The 19229-nt window shown below is 43.5% G+C and overlaps 1 protein-coding gene across 2 annotated transcripts in view; it reads right to left on the bottom strand.

The window, feature by feature from the left end:
• LYN (LYN proto-oncogene, Src family tyrosine kinase) overlaps positions 1–19229 on the bottom strand; it is a gene marked incomplete at its 5' end in the record, with an annotated part of 107093 nt that overhangs the window by 28729 nt on the left and 59135 nt on the right. For both annotated transcript variants that reach the window (XM_079722466.1, XM_079722467.1), the window contains 8 exons: positions 1879–1955; positions 4030–4212; positions 11952–12104; positions 13399–13548; positions 14863–14966; positions 15088–15186; positions 16981–17086; positions 17920–17965. In XM_079722466.1, coding sequence (XP_079578592.1) covers positions 1879–1955; positions 4030–4212; positions 11952–12104; positions 13399–13548; positions 14863–14966; positions 15088–15186; positions 16981–17086; positions 17920–17965 — 918 coding nt within the window. The remainder of the gene's footprint in view (positions 1–1878; positions 1956–4029; positions 4213–11951; positions 12105–13398; positions 13549–14862; positions 14967–15087; positions 15187–16980; positions 17087–17919; positions 17966–19229) is intronic.

The raw sequence follows: 19229 nt of genomic DNA, 5'->3' as shown, positions 1-19229 counted from the left end.
AACTTCCCCAGAACAGCCCCCTCCAGACACTTCAGACCCCATTTACCGCCAACAGACTGGTGGGTTCCAACTTAGAGTTATTACAAGGGATCCCCAGTCTATATGCTGTTTTCTTGGTCAGTAGATGCCGTAATGAGGGCGGACCCAGAAGCTCTGATGTCAAAGGCCTTTGTACTGAACTGGCTGAGAATCACATGATGGTAGACTGAGGTATCCTACCTGCCTTGCTTTCCCAATTTCTAACTTAAATGTGGCTTAAACTTTAACACTAGGGGGCAAACTGTATCTTGAGCACGATTACTCTGTGATAGAAAAATCTACATCTTGGTAATAGAGATTTTTTTGGAAAAAAAATGCTAAAGACGTTATTAATTCTGATCATCAAAATCCATAAAAGGGGAAAGTGCGTATCAGCACAGTGTCAGGTGCAAAATCATCATAGGGGCAACTCTGCTCACGGAATGACAGTGGGGTGCAGAGGAAAGAGGCAGTTATTTACAGTCAGAGGAACCAGGATGGAGCCCAGCAATTCTACCCACTTTTCTGTAACCTTGAGCAAGTCCAAAGTAAAATGTATTAAAATGTATCCTCATCTGTAAAATGTATTAAATAACAACATAAATGCTTTCAAGATTGTTGGGCTTAAATTTAATGATGGAAGCAGAAGTGTTTTATTATCTAGAAAGAGTTAAAGAAATGTTACTTGCTGTTATAATCATGAGCCAAGCTTTGACTTTAACCCTCAACACATACCCTTGAAGCAGCAATGACCATGCCCCTCGGACAAGCGAATACACTGACCCAAGGAGGCAAAGGCCTTCCTGACAGTGGCTACCAAGTGGCCGAGCCTCGGCACCAGCTCCAGTCCGGGACGCCGGGCTCCGGCTCTGTCCCTGACACTCTGCTGCACAGTATGTGTTCTGGGTCTTCCTCAAAGTGCTTTACCCGTGGACCAACTCATTCCTTCCGCCTCATCTTCCCAAGAAGGCCTTATCAATTTCCCAAGTTTTAAAAGAGGGTCCGAGGAAGAAACGGGCACAAGAAATGAAAACCATAACGACCTCCCTTTCCCAGAACTTCTAGAAACCTCTCATGCTCCTTTGGGCTTTATGGTACGTGGTCTTCCCAGCATGAAGCACCCATGACCAATATCAAGAGACAAGCAAATCGCTGAACATGGCTGACGGACACAACGGAACCCTGAAAAGTCAGTAGCTGGCAACATGCAAATGTGCATTTCCTTGCGATGCCAGGCAGAGGGCTGGGTTTCTGGGTAACTTCCCTCTCCTCTGAAATACACTTCAGAAAACATCATGTGATTCCAAACTAAACAAATTTGCAACTTTTAGGCTAGTACTAGAAATGCTATAAATGAGTATTTCTCAGAATCCTAAAGACACGCCCAACAAGAAGGCATGAAAGGGGGTGGAGAGGGAAGGAAGACGGTTCCTCTGTTTTCGGCAACACTGAGCACTTAAAAGCATCAGTACTTCAGATCCGTAACTTACACACCACAGATGCATCACCTAGAAGGTGCTGTGCTTACACCCCGTGGAGTTCTTCTCCAAAATGCCCGCAAAGTGATCAGCTCGGTGGTGCTGCTCCTACCCCTCATGCAGAAATGAGCACAAGTATAAAGGGGTGGACCCGGGTCAGAGACAAGGGCAACCAAGTCAACACTCGACATGTGCGCACACACATTCCGAGGGAAACACCCATCGCCGCCTCCAAAGACACATCCTTCGGGAGATCTGTTTGTTATCACCGCTCCTGGGAAACACAACGCAAAGGCCTTCTCCCCGGAAGTACAATTCCATCCCGAGTCTGACATAGGGAGGTTTTGCAAATTGACAGCATGCCGGTGTTTTCATACTTCACCTGAGCAGAGAAGTCGATCAGCTTTGGAAGCAGCACCTTGCCTCCTTCGTCGCTCTTCAGGAAATCCAGCAAACTGCCTGTTGATAGAGGAAGGGATCGTTAGCGTAGTTCAAACACACAAGAAAAAACTCCAAACAAAATTCAAAAGATCATTCGTACTGGCAGGGCAGGGTGGGGCGAAGGGACCACGCTAATGACTGCTTTGTAAACCTGGGTGGTCACCGCGCCTTCTCCTGACGTGGGTCAAACCCAGTCCCTTTCACCTATCTCCTTTGACCTGATGTGAAAGGTACCTGAGCTCCAGGTAAGAAAAGGTGACAGTGGACGCTGCTGTCTTGCTACTGAGCACTTCGTACCTGCCACCACGCTACACGTCCTCCAGCACCTGATCTCCAGAGCTTCTCTGGGACAGAAGCCAGCCAGTCCTCCCAGGGGGCCTGCCTGTGTCCACAGCAGCCACTCAGCTGGGCTGCTGCCCCCCGTGTCCAGCACGGATCTCAGCTGTGCCCCAGGTGCCCAATGAGTATTTGATGAACCAACTGCGCTTTGGAGGAAAGTGAGACCTTACTTAAAGGGGCGCGTGCCCACAGGCAAAGTCTCCTGCTTCCTGGGGCTTTACCTCTAAAACACGACCTGCTTCTTCTTCTAGAACTTATAGTGCCAACCTGAGGGTAGGCTTGGGCAAGTTCTGTACCTCGTCCAAGTCCCTGTCAAGAGGGCAGGTCCCAGGAGCTCTATCAGAGTCCACGGGAGGACAGGTTTAAAGCACGTGCCAGGGAGCTGGTAGGTAGTAAGCGCTCAATTAATCCACAACGAACACTGCTATATTTAAAATGGATAACCTACTGTACAAGGTTACAATGGATACAAGGACCTACTGTAGAGCACAGGGAACTTTGTCCATATTATGTAACTACCTAAATGGGAAAAGAATTTGAAAAAGAATAGATACGTGTATAGGTACAATATAACTGAATCACTTTGCTGTACACCTGAAACTAACACAACACTGTTAATCAACTATCCTCCAATATAAAATTAAAAGTTAAAAAAATAAAAAATCAAAAAAAAATCCACAACTCAGAACAGGGGTACTTAGCCCTCAGACTGCTGGGGAGATTGAGTGAGATCCCCCAGGGAAGACATCAAGAGCAGTCTGACATATAGTAATTGCTCAATACAAGGTAGGCACTGTTATCCGGAGAAACTCATGTTTACATTTATGATTAAGAAATATTATTAGTTAATTAATCCAACACGTATCTACTGAATTCCTGCTTAAGTGTCTGATCCTGAGCCTGGCTTCTGGGTTGTAGCAACCTAAGCCACAGGCAATAGGGCTTTTTTTAAAAAACAATGTTCTTTATTGGAAGTACTCTGAGGGACTAATATTCTGAAATATTAACATATATTAAATAAGAAAATGTAATAATCATCTATCTAACCTATTCAGCTATGACGTACACTATAATCTCCACTCTGTGGGAGACCATTGTTAATTCTGGATTACGGCTTATGTGTCTTTTCCTCCTTCATTCCTTCTGAAGATTCTTTAGAAATCAGTTAGCAGTTTATTAGTATTTCTACTGAACTGGAGGAAGAGGATGGTGATTCAAGGTCCTTCATCTGAAGGTGACAACAATGGGAGAAAAGATGGTAGCTTGAAACCTCTTCCGCAGGGATTCTGTGATGACACAGGAATTTGACCTTGACAAGGTTTAAAAATATTTACATTTTGAAGTGATATCCTGAACATTTAGAGGACGCTAAAGAGGAAATGGAACTGGTTTTGAAATTTTGAGATCTCACATTTTGAACCCATAACAATAATACTCTTACTTGATATCCATATTTACTTATTTGACAGACACCTCCTGGGGGCTGACTAGGTATGGGGTACGACTCTTGGAGCTAATATGTATGTGGAGACAAGTGCAGAGAAACTAGGAAGACGACAGATCCATTTTGGAACAGATGACCTCCAGTGCGGTGGTTTGTGAAAAGGCTTCATTTTCCTATATGTGCTGATGCTTTGGGAGTGAGCCTGCTGTTTTACACTTGGAAGTATCTGCGTCTTCTCGGAACGTTTAGGTGTTTTCCTTTTTGAGGGTCCGGCCTTCACAAGCACGGGTGCCGGTGGGTGGCGCTCACCCTTGGCCATGTACTCGGTGATGATGTAGATGGGCTCCTCCTTGGTGACCACGGCGTACAGCCGCACCAGCTTGTCATGCTGCAGGGTCTTCATGAGGTTGGCCTCTTCCAGGAATGCTTGCACAGACATTGTGCCTGGCTTCAGGGTTTTTACAGCCACTTTGGTACTGTTGTTATAGTAACCTAGGGAGAGAAAAGAAGGGAGGCCGTGATTTATCAAAAACTTCATGCAGACTTAGAAGAATATTTAGTTATAGACAGAAAAAAACTTCTATGAACTCTACAGTGTTACCATTCTCTAAAACCTGTATATGTAACATCAGGGGCAGCTGAGTAAAGGGTAGAAGGGAATTCTCTGTATTATCTTTACCAAAACATCCCTAGAATGACTCTGAAATCAAAAGGCTTTTTATAAAACAACAGTAGAATAAAGCTCCATATATGCACCGCACCATTTTCTCTAATTAATAAAATGTCCTTTATCCAAGACCAAAATACCACACACACCAAAGCTCTATATACTCCTTCGTACACACAAACCCTGCCAATGGTCTGGAAGAAAATACACCAAAATACACCGAGGACTGGCTTAATTATGGGTGATTTAAATTTTGTTCACCATACCTTTACCTCTTTACCAAATTTACTGCAATGAATATGTATTATTTTTATAATCAGAAAAGAAAAAGCTTTGCACTTGAAAAAAATTTTACTAACTTTAAAGTACAAACAATACACTAGAGTCAAATAAACATTTCCCAAAGTTTTCAAAGAGAACTGGATTCTGCGTGAACGGAGGGCTCTGGGCTGAACTGTCTGGGGACCACGTCCCGCCCCACCCGCTGTGCCAGGAGATGCAGCGCGCGTGCGGACAGTCCATCAGGGAAGATGCCTGTCTGAGTCGATGGACTGCAGCATTCCCCACACTTGCTTGACCCCGGAACACTTCTTCATGTACCTTTTCACACCCCACAGAACGTACTTCGGGAAATACTGTCTACTTAATCTAGTTCCCCCAAGGCACCGCTTTTCTGGGACCTGCCTCAATGATGTGCTTACTTTTAAGCTTGATTTTCTCTTGGGAAAGCTTTTTCTCAGTGGTTGGGGGAGCTTTTTCTCAGTTTGGAAAGCAGAAGTAGAGATAATCACATGCCCCTTTCCTTTCCTTTCTGTTTCCATAGTTCTCTTAGAAGTACAAAAAAGGGTGAGGAGGGAGGGAGTGGCAGCTGGTCACCACCAGGAGTCATCCTGCAGCTCACCTCTACTAGGTGGGTTACAGCCTGATAGCACCTGCCCCAAGAAAGACACAAGTCTAAGGAACGGTGATGTGAAAATGTCCAGTCGCTCTTCAGGTCACACGATTATTAGCAAATACACAGCTTATGCTCAGTGAAAATCAACAATGGTGGTTGGTCTTTGGGTGGCAGAATTTGGGGCGGCTTTGACTTTCTTTTGTTCTTTTTTATTTTGATTAAATTTGTGAATGAGTATATATCTTCTTCTTTTTTTTTTTTTTTACAAAAGGAATTATTTTTAAAAAGAAAAGGAAGTATGTTTCTATTTCCACACCTTCCAATGGGTAAAAAAAAGTATTAGTTTACAGCTAACAGTCAACTCTAGTTAGTGATTTTTCTTATCATTAATACTGCTTTTTCTGCTAAAACTTTTCTTTCTTTTTTTTTTTTTTTTTTTGTGTGTGGTACGCGGGCCTCTCACTGTTGTGGCCTCTCCCGTTGGGGAGCACAGGCTCCGGACGCGCAGGCTTAGCAGCCATGGCTCACGGGCCCAGCTGCCCCGCCGCATGTGGGATCCTCCCAGACCAGGGCACGAACCCATGTCCCCTGCATTGGCAGGCGGACTCTCAACCACTGCGCCACCAGGGAAGCCCTAAAACTTTTCCTTTTATATTCTCCTTTGATTTAGTAGTAGTAGCTTTCCATGCCTTACAGAAAATGAAGAATGCAGTATATAAAATAAAGTAAGCATGGGACCATATGGAAAGACAGTAATATAAAGCTGACAAAATATTGTCCTAGGTCATTATCACAAGCCACAACCTACACAAAATAATGGAATTATGAATATATTAAACTGATTTCCATCTCAATGCATAATTACAAATGGTATGACCTTTCAATGGCTGTAAAGAGTAAATTTAAAGTAAATCCCACCAACAGAAGTCCTTTTAGGGGCTTCCCTGGTGGCGCAGTGGTTGAGAGTCTGCCTGCCGATGCAGGGGACACGGGTTCGTGCCCTGGTCCGGGAAGATCCCACATGCCGCGGAGTGGCTAGGCCCGTGAGCCATGGCCGCTGAGCCTGCGCGTCCGGAGCCTGTGCTCCGCAATGGGAGAGGCCACAACAGTGAGAGGCCCGCATACCACACAAAAAAAAAGTCCTTTTAATATTACATTTGAATCAAAAAGTTTCCATTATAATTTGTTTAAGAGTTCATAAATAGGTCTTCATTTACATCGATGTATCCGTGGCAAAGTACAGCAAGGCGTAACAAGAAAATATACCCTCTTTGATATATAAAACTGACAAAGGACTAGTGTCCAGAATATATAAAGAATTCCTATAAATCAATAAGAAAAATAGAAAAATAGGCAACAGCTTGGATGGGCATTTTAAAAAGAAGAAATTCTAATGACTAACAAACTTGTGAAAGAAATTCAATCTAATCAGTAATCAGCGAAATGCAAATAAAGCCACAGGGAGAAACCACCTCCCAGCAAGACAAAAATGACAAAGCCTGACAATCTTGAGTGCTGGTGAGTGCCGGCAGCTTGGCAGGGGAGCCGGGGCAGTTCCTGCAGCTCCTTTCCTGGGCTCTTTTCTGAGCATCACTGAAATTCAGTTGTAAAGCTTCTGTCTCCAACAATAGCCTCAAGGTCCCTCGAAGGATGTAGACAGAGCAGACTCCTTTCTAGTGCAGTTGTGTTGAGTGACCACCCACCCGGGCTGTGCCGACCTGGGGCCCACATCTACCCAGTACCACTGTGCTGTCAGGAAAAGAAACACTGCCGACCCTTGTACATTGCTGGTGAGAGTCTAACCCAGACGAGAGCTTTGGAAATTAAGTCGGCAGCATTTCGTGGAGGTGAAGATTCATACACCTGTGACCCAGCAAATCCACTCCTGGTCATCTAGAGAAACTCACGTACCCTCGCACCAACCAGCACAAAAACGTTCCCAGTAGCCTTGTTCATAGTAGCCAAAATGTGGGAGCGACTCCAATGCCATCAATAAATAGTGAGAAATAGGTAGGATTCCTTTACATAAAGTTCAAAACCTGGCAAAACTAAACTATACTGTGGACACACACCCCCATATTCAAAAATAGCAGAACTACAAAGAAAAGTCAGGAAATTATGGCAAAGTCAGAACAGCAGCTGCCTTCGGGGGACAGGCGGGGGGTGAGTGGGCGCTGCGGGCTGCGACCTCAGTGGTCACCACACAGGTTTTCATGTTGTCGTTAGCTACGAAATCCAACATTTGTGTGCTATGCACTTTTCTGTCTGCTTGTTACGTTACATAGCAACCAGAGAGAAAGGAGCAAAACTATTCTCCCTTTGTTGTCATAAAAGCCATGGGACTCATTCAGGCTTTCACATAAAATTATGGGTAAAGGATGAAGAGAAAAATGCTTTCCAAGCGTAGGGGGAAAAGTTAGCAGGAAATACTGCAGCTGCTAAAGATATTAAAAATGCTGATAAAGAGTTTGAGATGGACAGTGAATAAAACAGCTGTGTCAAACACAGCTCCAGGATGGCAACAGCTTCCGCCCTGCGGCCTCTTAGGGCTGTGACATTTGCACAATAGGGCAGGTTTCCACCTGCACTAAAAGGCATGATTTTTATTCAGCGCTAAGGATCAAATTGTACTTTACCAAGATATTCCCTGGTAGTGGCAGGTTCACACCGGTCACAGAGATTTGGATTGTCATTACAGATGGAAACAAACCCATTGCTATGTATAAAGTAGACAACAAGGACCTACTGTATAGCACACGGAACTCTGCTCAATAGTTTATAATAACCTAGAAGAGAAAAGAATCTGAAAAAGATTCTTATATGTAACTGAATCACTTTGCTGTATACCTGAAACTAACACAACATTGTAAATCAACTATACTTCAATAAAAAATAAATAAATTTTAAATAAATAAATAAATAAAAAGGAAGTTGCAAAGAGATTTTAAAAAATCTTGTGAAGGTAGTAAATAATTTCATGTGGGTACTGCTCTCTGCCACAGGTAAAGAAAGCCAAGAAAGCTCCAACTCCAGGTGTGACTAACTTGCACAAAAGAGCCTAACTACCACAAAATGGATGGTGGTTTTACAAAAGATGCATGTAGTTGATTTTAGAAGGTGGTTGGTGATTCATTTCAATGCAGCTGGCTCCTGTGAAAATTGATCAAGCAAAATTCAACGCAAAATCAGCTTCCTTTCTTTCCCAAAGTCTCTTCAGAGACCAAGTGGCAACAGGAAACATCACCCTTCGTGTCACTGATGGGTCAGTTCCCTGGGAATCCAACTGCCCACTGAGGAAAACGTGTCTCCAAGCTAGATGTCAGAGGATCACCGGGACAAGAGGAAACAGCTTGAGGGAGAAACTCCTTTCTTTTATTCCCCACCCCCTGCTTCCCCCCTGCCTCCCCCAGAACAGACCACTTCCTCGTATTTGTCTATGGTGCTTCGGACCAAAAAACCCAGACAATAAAGTGTGCCTGGGAGTCTATGAGCCACTTCTCACGCTTGACGAAAATATTCACTTACTTAGTTAACAGGGTTACAATTTTTAATTTGTTGTCCTTTTTATATTAATGAGCAAAGCTAGCCAGCTTATTCCTTGAGAAGTAAAAACTAAATTCTGGTAGCTCTAAATTGCACAGACCTTGCTCTTAATGGGTCCCTCAATCAGAATGAGACGTGCAGACACACACGGGAGAGGGGCATCCTGTGACCTGCTTCGCAGCACAGCACCCACCAATATTCTTTTGGTTTTATTCCCCAGCTTTCCTCTGCTAAATGCATTCAACAAATTGACGTAATTTCAGTGGCTAAGGAAGAGCTCCCTGGCTGGCAGCCAGAATCACAGACCATTGCTTGCACGAGATCCTAGATCAAAATTTTCTATTGTTTTCCTTTTCTCTTCTTTCTTTTCCTTCCTTCCCTCCCTTTCTTCTTTTCTTTCTTTAATACAAAACTAGAAGGAGAAAGGCACAATTGAAAAACAAACAACTTTCGATCGCAATATCCTGGCAGTGATATTATGCCATAGTTTTACTATTGGTGGAAACTGAGTAAAGGCTACATGGGACCTCTCTGTATTATTTCTTTTATATATACGATAGCTTTACTGAAATATAATTCATATACCATATCATTTTCCCATTTAAAATATACAATTCGGGGCTTCCCTGGTGGCGCAGTGGTTGAGAGTCCGCCTGCCAATGCAGGGGACACGGGTTCGAGCCCTGGTCCAGGAAGATCCCACATGCCACGGAGCAACTAAGCCCGTGCACCACAACTACTGAGCCTGTGCTCTAGAGCCCGCGAGCCACAACTACTGAGCCCGCATGCCACAAATACTGAAGCCCGTGCGCCTAGAGCCCGTGCTCCACAACTGTGCAGTGTGAGTTGATGGCCCTGCTCTTAGGAGACACCTGTGTAAGTGCGTAGGGGTGAAAGTCATCACCTCTGCAACTTACCCTCAAGTGGCTCCACAATAACAATAAAATACGTACGTGTGTGTGTGTGTGTATAGAGAATACAGCAAAATATTAAGTGGTGAATCTAGGTGAAGAATATACAGTGTTTATTATACCTGCCCCTATTCTGTGGATTTGGAAAAAAATATATTAAGAAGTAATTGCAAATACCTCGGGGGGAAAGTGGCAATTTAAAAAAAAAAAAAAAGAGCAGATACCAGTTTGACAGTTCCTTCAAAAGTTAAATGTAGAATTACCATGCGACCCAGCAATTCTACTCCTAGGAGGATGTATATACCCAAGAGAAATGAAAACATTTGTCCACACAATAATTTGCACACGAATATTCAAAGAAGCATTATGCATAATAGCCCAAAGGTGGAAACCACCCAAATGTTCATCAATGGATAAATAGATAAGCTGTGGTATATCCATACAATGGAATATTGTTCAACCATAAAAGACGAAAGAAATTCCGACACAGGCTACAACGTGAGTGGACCTTGAGGACACCATTCTGAGTGAGATAAGCCAGACACAAAAAGACCAACATCTGTATGATTCCACTTACATGAGGTCCCTAGGGTATCACAGCCATAGAGAAAGGAAGCAGAAGGGTGGGTGTCCAGGGGCCGGGGACAGGGGGGAAGGGGAGTGTCTAGTGTTTCCTTCTGGAGCGATGGAAGTATTTTGGTACTAGATAGAGGTGGTGGCTGCACAACCATGGGAATGTGGTAAATGTCACTGAGTTGTCCACTTTAAAATGATTGATCCTATGTCACATGAATTTTACTTCAATTTAGAAAAAAAGATGGACAGAGCAAGAGGGGAAGGAAGTGACGATCTGGGTTGCAGAGGGTGGGCGAAGACACACCTAGAGCGAGATCGCGCCCCCAGGCCTGCGGGCCCGACCGGAGACACAGTGCCAGGTACACACGCAGACCCCAGCGAGCAAGGTGAGGTTGTGTACTCATGAGTTACCTGAATTCCGTTATCATGTTCCCAAAGACTTACAGCGCAGTAAGAATTAATTATATGCAGAGGCATATTTAAACGATCCTTTGGCTAAAGCAGTGACAACAGGAGAAAATGGGCAAAGCTGTGGTCCCAGCGGCTGAGATTTTAGAGGGAAACCTCTCCCTCGCAGACTGGCTGGGCTGGGGCTGGGTGGGTTTTAAAAGCTGCCTGGCCCTTCTCTTTAGAAATCATGTTTGCTCTCACTCACACAAAGCTGGCGTGGAAACCATGATGCAGTAAAAAATCGTTTTGAAAAATTCTTTTTACAAAAGAAAAAGGAATTCACAGTCATTATAAAAGCTTTAGAAAAGACAGGTGGGCAAAAAGTATCTGCTGGAGAAAAAGCCACTGTTATCATTTTGGTGCTTTTCTTGCCAGCCAGAGAAGGCAGTACTTAACAGTAAGGAACGATTCTCTAATGGTGGAATTTTGAGTTATCTTTAGAAAGTTTCTTGGTGAAAAACTTCAATACCTGTGAGGCTTCCTATTAAGCCCACTAGCAAGGATGGTCCTAACCCAAGTGTACCCTTCCCTGAGATGCAAGCACATTCCTGTACTTAACATGTGTGTCCAGAGAATCTGGTGATGAGAGAATCACACAAGAGTAGACAGAACCACCAGGATAAATGCCCACTGCCCCCTTCCTTATAAACATTCATCCTTGGGACTTCCCTGGTGGCGCAGTGGTTAAAGGTCCGCCTGCCAATGCAGGGGGCACGAGTTCGAGCCCTGGTCCGGGAAGATTCCACATGCCGTGGAGCAACTAAGCCCATGCGCCACAACTACTGAGTCCGTGCACTACAACTACTGAAGCCTGCATGCCTAGAGCCCGTGTTCCACAACAAGAGAAGCCATCACAATGAGAAGCCCATGCACCGCAATGAAGAGGAGCCCCAGCTCGCTGCAACTAGAGAAAGCCTGCGTGCCCAGCAACGAAGACCCAACACAGCCAAAAATAGATAAATAAATAAATCTATGAAAAAAAAAATTCATCCTGAAAGAGAACTACTAAGTCACGAGGAAGAGGAAGAGTCTAATCACGTAGGTTGTGTAGGCTAGTTCTTGGCACAGGTGGACAGAGGAAAACAAAAGCAGCGATGCTTCTGAGAAAACTGATAGAAATCGGCCAGAGCCCTTATTTCTCCTGCTGTCTCCCCCAGGAGGGACTCTGGCTCCAGAGCCACACACTCACCCATCCAGACTTCCCCGAACTGCCCGGCGCCAAGCTTCTTCACCAGCTTAATGGATTCCCGGGGGATCTCCCAGGCATCTTTGTCCCACGGCTTCTGTGGTTTGGGACTAATGCATGCCTTCTCCAATCTTCTGCACAAGCCATCTGACTGCTCTAATTTGAAAGAGAAAATAAACGTGGAAAAAGTCATCCCTTGTATTTTACCAGTATCTGTAGGGAAGTCTGGACTATGAGTCTTATCATTTTCAACTTGCCAAGGTCTACGAACCTAAAATGCTTATAGGGTTATCTTCTGCGTAATCATGACTTTTGAAATTCTTAAATGAAAGACAATTTAAGACAGACTTGATTTTATTCATTAGTAATGTTAACCTATAAAAATAAAAACAACAAAATGAACAGATAAACAAAGGCTGACATGTTGTCACACTTAATAGAATATAATTTTAATTACAGAGCCCATGTAAGCTCTCCAGGGCACAATGGCGGGAACTTGGTCATGTCACCACGGGGCCCCAGTGCCAGAACAGGGCCAGGGCTCCACAAGCCCTCAACACATGTGTCAGATGGATAAATGGATGGGGGTAACAGAGAGGGAAGGAGGACTCCACAAAATCTGGGGTACTTGCTCTCTCCATATTTTGGGACCTAAGCAAATTTTATGTGTAATCCCTTGGAGCAGGTTGAAGGAATAAGCAGTAACAAGAGTTGGCCACTACAACTGGCCTCAAATACACAGTCATGGGTTCAGCTTAGCCAGGCTGTAGAGCAGACTGGTGACAGAGGACTACTGACAGGCCACTTCTAAATATTTTGGTGTTATTGTTATTTCTGTTTTCTTTTACCAAGAGTAATACATACTCGTGGTATGTACTTTACACACACATAGACATGTATACACTAGGACACAGTTCTACAAATTTGCATTCCTATTCCAGATATTTAAAGATGCATTGTAAAAATATGTACTATGCAAAAATAATATCCATTTTTCTCTTTGCAATTCTGGAATGTTAACTGTTAAACAGCACAAACTAGGAAGGACTAGGATAATTATTCACAAAGATCAAATCTGACTTTGAATGTATACTTATAGATTCATTTAGAACCAAGTATAGACTATCATCCTCCAACTTTATCCAAAAGAAAGATGATACATAAAACATTTTATTCAACATAGTATTGGAAGTCCTAGCCACAGCAATCAGACAAGAAAAAGAAATAAAATGAATCCAAATTGAAAAGGAAGAAGGAAAACTGTCACTGTTTGCAGATGACATGATCGTATACATAGAAAATCCTAAAGATGCGACTAGAAAACTACTAGAGTTCATCAATGAACTCAATAAAGTTTCAGGGTACAAAAAAATTTAATATAAATGTTTGACACCATATATTTATCATAATAGATGTATCTTTTCTTGTCTGACCTTGCATTTTCACTTACTTTGGTAATGCTTAATCATGTCACTGATACAAGGAAAAGTGATTCGTGGGGAGATGTAATAACCCCCATTGTCCAGACTTCTGATTTTGTAGTGCTTAATAACGTCACCATGCACGGGGTCATAATCTCTGACAGACAGAGAGTAACTTCCTGTGGGGGAAGAAGTACAAGCAAAGATTACACTTACATTTTGTAAGTAAGATTGGCATTATGGGGGAGGGGAGGAGTGGGAGTTTGGGATTAGCAGATGCAAACTAGTATGTATAGGATGGATAAACAAGGTCCTACTGTAGAGCACAGGGAACTAGATTCCATATCCTGTGATAAACCATAATGGAAAAGAATATGAAAAGAATATATATATATGTATAATGGAATCACTTTGCTGTACAGCAGAAATTAACATAACATTGTAAATCAACTATACTTCAATAAAATATTTTTTAGAAGGTTGGTATTATACATACCGTGGACACATTTTGCCATTAAAAATATGCAAAATATAAATTAGGCATGTATATAGTGCATAATTTTAAAGTCTTATAAAAAGTCTACTTGACAAACAAAGCTAGTGTTTTGTTTGCTGTGAAGCTTACCAACACACTTTTTCTTCTTTGTGATGGGTTTTTTAAAAATTATTTTGCTGAATTGAAAAGTTATTTTGATTTTCTTTCTCTTAAAATTTCAAGTTTTATACTAAATAATAATGTAAGAGGCTCAGTAAACATAAAGCATCGTAAAAGTAATAGCCATAATTATGTCTGCTTTTATGTTACTTTTAGTAGCAAAACTAATAATTTGAGCTTGTTATTTGTTATCAAACTATAAAACTTTCACTACCAGAACATAGTACAGGCATATCTCAGAGTTATTGTGGGCTCAGTTCCAAACCACCTCAAGAAAGCAAATACCTTAATAAAGTAAATCACACAAACTTTTTGGTTTCCCAGTGCATTAAAGACGTTATGTTTACACTGTACTGTAGTCTATTAAGTGTTCAATAGCATAAGTTTAAAAAAACAACATATATACTTTAATTAAAAAAACACTTTATTGCTAAAAATTGCTAGCCATCATCTGATCCTTCAGTGAGTCATAACAGTAACATCAAAGATCACTGATCACAGATCACCATCACAAATATAATAATAAAGAAAAAGTGTGAAATACTGCAAGAATCACCAAAATGTGACATAGAGACACACTTGCTCATGAAGTGAGCAAATGTTCTTGGAAAAATGGCACCAATAGACTTGCTCGATGCAGGGTTACCACAAACCTTCAGTTTGTAAGAAACTGCAGTATTTGCAAAGCGCAATACAGTGAAGCCAATAAAACGAGGTCTGCCAGTAATTGACTTTTTTTCCAAAAAAAATTTTTTTTCTTTTTTTCAGGATTCTAGAATAATTTCTAAGAATGGTTTCCTAAACAGTGTTTTATAAGAGGCCTTATGTCACTTCCTACCTTTTAATGTTTCACTTTCTCTGATAAGAAAAGCTCCAGCGCTGTTCCCTGGTGCCAGAAGCTGCCTTTCTGCATCTTTCCTGGTTATATCCTTGAAAAACCACCTGAGAAGACATATTAACATTTCATGGGTGTTTTAATCCCGGGAAGGAAAAAGACGAAGAATAAACAAGAAACCCAGAGCGACAAACAGAACTGTCCCAGATGACACGGGAAAGGACTCACTCTTCTGTTTCCAAGGTGTTGACTTTGGCTACATAGTTGCTAGGGATGAAGCCTTCTCTCTTTGTCGAAAGGGATTTAGCTTTCCACCATTCTCCATGCCTGGAATAGAAACATGCATCCAAAAGGGTTTGTATTCAATGACTCAGGAACTACAAGAGCAATTGTCTTAATGTGTCTGTCTTGCAGGGTGAGGGAGTGCGGGGAAGACCCCTGGAAACCCAGAATCCAGGGAGAAAGTTCATACTTCTTGCTAAAACATAAATATGTTTAGTGATGGAAGCAAAAGAAAACAGTCTCACGACTGAAGTGTGGGTCACTGTGCTCAGAGCTGCCAAACGGGAGTTGGTGAAAATGGTTCCCATCTTGCAGAAACAAAAAGTTCACATCTAAGAAACGCTTTAGGGTCCTTACAGAAATGGGAGTCAAAGGAATAAAGGGCCATAGTTCCTATGCTATAAACTCCTTTGTTAAAACATCTCATTTCCATAGACACAAGCCATGGGAAAAAGAAATAGAAAACCATAAAATAATCCCAAGCAGCTAGGTCTCATCACCACACTCTCATCTTCTGTGAGAGGTGTGGAGCCGGGGAAGGGGCTGGGGAGGGAGGAATGGACGGGACCCTGTGAGCCTCAACTATGTTCCCCATCAGATTCCCACACCCAGACGGGACCCTCGTTTGCAAGACGTGAAGGACAATTACAGCTGCCACTAGGCTGTGGTCCACTACATGTCTGTGCCATGTTTATATATATGTACACACATAATCTTCACATCAACCCCATGACAGAGGTATTGCTGTTCCCGGTTCATAAGTGAAGACACTAAGGTGTAGAGTTGAAGTGACTCGTCAAGGTCACACAGCTATCAGGTGGCAGGGCCAGGATGTGGCTCAAGTTCACACTCAGCCAGGAACTGACAACTGCTCTCAGCCACTCAACACCATAAACTTAAGGGTCTCCCTCCTCCAACCAACCAAGGGTGTCCCAGTTGGCAGGCCAAGGTGACACCCTATGAAAGATTACTAGAATTCTTGGAGTTCATTATTCTCAGCACAGTGCTGAGCCCTGTGGTCTGAGCAGAGCCACAGGTGTGTGAGTCAGCCTGGAGGGGTCAAGGAAATGATGTCCAGGCATCTTCACAAAAACGCTAAATGCTGAGTGGGGACTCTCCCGAGATGACCACTGCTTCAGCACCACGCCCTGAAGAGTCACACCCAGTTGGACCCATACACCCAGTCTTAATGTGAGTAAAATAATGAAATAAAAATGGTAAGGGGCTTCCCTGTTGGTGCAGTGGTTGAGAATCTGCCTGCCAATGCAGGGGACACAGGTTCGAGCCCTGGTCCAGGAAGATCCCACCTGCCGCGGAGCAACTAAGCCCGTGCACCCCAACTACTGAGCCCGTGCTCTAGAGCCTGCGAGCCACAACTACTGAGCCCACGAGCCACAACTACTGAAGCCCGCGTGCCTAGAGCCCGTGCTCCGCAACAAGAGAAGCCACTGCAATGAGAAGCCCGCGCACTGCAACGAAGAGTAGCCCCCGCTCACCGCAACTAGAGAAAGTCTGCGCGCAGCAATGAAGACCCAACACAGCCAAATAAGTAAATAAATAAATAAAATTGTTTTAGAAATGGAATTAAAATAACAGGCAAACTCCACATAGACCCACACCTCTTAAGGCAGCACTGATGGATAAGGAAAGAAAGGGAAAACCCTTGGGAAGGGCTCACGGCAAAGCCTAAGAGGAAAACCTCTCTAGTCCTGCTCCTTCGGGAAGCAAGGAGGCTGGGGGCCCCATGCCCACCCCAGAGGGGCGTCTGCTGCATTGTGCTGCTGGCGGCCAAGCCAGGGCAGCAGGCGGGGTGGGGGGGGGATGCCTGGGCGCACTTACTCCTCCAGGACTTTCATCTTCTCTCCTTTCTTGAAGGACAAGTCGTCTGGGTGGATGCCATCATAGGGGTACAATGCGACCACGATGTCTCCTTGCTCCTCTGGATCTGAAAATGAAGAATGCAGGCGAAGACCTTTGAGAATGCACAGCAGAAATGTTGCAACAAATTCATGTGTCATGGGGAACAAAGGATGCAGTGAGGCAGCGAGAGACGGGCAGCTGGAATAAAGACCTGCTTCCTTCCGAGTGGCGCTCGGGGCCCACGTGGTCCATGGCCAGTCACGTACTGCGCACACCGGTACAGTGTCTGTTATCTCAAATCACATAGACCTACGACCACAATAACTTCCAACTCTACGTTTAAGAAATGATACACCCATGCTCATAGCAGAGTTATTTACAAAAGCTAAAGGGAGGAAACAATCCAAACACACTGTGACGAATGGATAAACAAAATGTGGTCTATACATACAACAGGATATTATTGAGCCTTAAAAAGGAGGAAAATTCTAACGGATGCCACAACACGGATGAACCTTGAAGACATTACACTAAGTGACAAAAGCCAGCCACAAAAGGACAAATACGGCTTGATTCCACTTAGGTGAGATTCCTGGAGTCGTCAAACTCATAGAGACAGAATGTAGAATGGTGACTACCAGAAGCTGGGAGGAGGAGGGATGGGAGTTCCATGTTTGATGGGCACAGGGTTTCAGTTTGGGATGAAGGAAAGTTCTGGAAATGGATGGAGGTGATGGTTGCACAACGGTGTGAAGGTACTTAGTGCTACTGAACTGAACACTTCAATGGTTAAGATGATTAATTCTATGCTATGTATATTTTTTCACAATAAAAAAAAAATCAACAGAAACACCCAGGACAACTACTTTACAGAGGCCCTAAGAGTAAAGAAACGTCCATGCTGCCGTGAAAACATACCTTTATTTTGAAACCTCTGTCCTGGTAAAAGCTGAGAGTCTGCAACCTACGAGAGAATATTTGTTAGAAAAATACATCTTTATGTTTAGCTTTTTACACTTACATTCGTGTTGAATGTTGCATCATTTTCTAACAGAAGCAAATGGGGTTTAGATTTGTTAATTCATTAATCCAGAAAGAAGAGGAGTACCGACGGGCAGTCCTGTGGAGCTGCGTCCTGACCTCCACAGCCCTTCTCCAGTGGCCATGGGCCTGGCGGCAGGAAATGACCAGGGCTCTGGACAGTGGCTGCGAGCTGCTGACCCAATCAGCACCCTCCCTCTGATTTGGTACCAGACCCCTAATATTATTGGGGGAGGCAGTGTGCCCAGCTAAATGGTGATGCTTTCCGATTCTCCAGCATTCTATGCAGATGCGGAGGAGTTTATCTGCAAGCAGGTCGTATGGGGCTTTGGGCCTGACTCTCGTATTCCCTGGCCCTCTTCTTTCTGCCTAGAAGAAGGTAACGAACTGGGGTCTCAGCAATATGGAAACCAGTCACCAGAGACAGCAGAGAAAATGATAGAGAGGGGCCCTGGGGGTCACCTGGGGCCCTGGTGATCTTGTGGAAGTGCCACCCGGCCCAGGACTGCTGATCTTCACAACTCCCAGACTTGTCTTAAAAACTGCAGTCAGGGCTCAGTCTCTAGCAGCTGAGAACAAGTGCTAACAGATCCATGCTTCCTGTGGCCGACCCTGATTCTGTTATGGGGACAGATGGCATCCCTGTTATTTTAGTTGAGAGATGAATTATCAGGAAGGGTCTGGTGGCACAAAGCCCACCTCAATCACCTTTTAAATCAAATCCCTTTTTCCCTCAGTGACCGTGGGGAGGATGTGTAAGACCTCTTGAGCTTCTTTTAGAGAAGGTACTGTCAGAGGCTTACACCCACAAATCATGTTTCTCCTTGATTAAAGTGATTTAGTGGAATGGGGACCAAAACAGTTTGTACTGAAACTTAAATGTCTGATGAAAGTCAGCCCATAAAATCTCTGGGGGTGGGGGGCATTACGTTTTTCTGGTATCAGAAAATCTTGGGTCCATATTATCCTTCAATGCTGATTTCAAGAAGCTTTACACTGATTTTTAAACTCATTTAGATGTGCATCATTGGGACGCATGATCAACTTTAAATGAGTTAACAGAGGAAACAAGATGAGAAACTGATTAAATCATTTTGAAAGCAGCAAGCTGATTTTCAAATATCCAAGAGTCCTTAATTGACAAATGTTTTAACACACTTTTTATAAGGACCAAAACACGTGTATGG

This window comes from Hyperoodon ampullatus (genome assembly GCF_949752795.1).
Source record: "Hyperoodon ampullatus genome assembly, chromosome: 17".
In the NCBI taxonomy this organism is placed as follows: domain Eukaryota; kingdom Metazoa; phylum Chordata; class Mammalia; order Artiodactyla; family Ziphiidae; genus Hyperoodon; species Hyperoodon ampullatus.
Note: the sequence above shows the minus strand (reverse complement) of the source record. Positions and strands in the feature narration are given on the sequence as shown.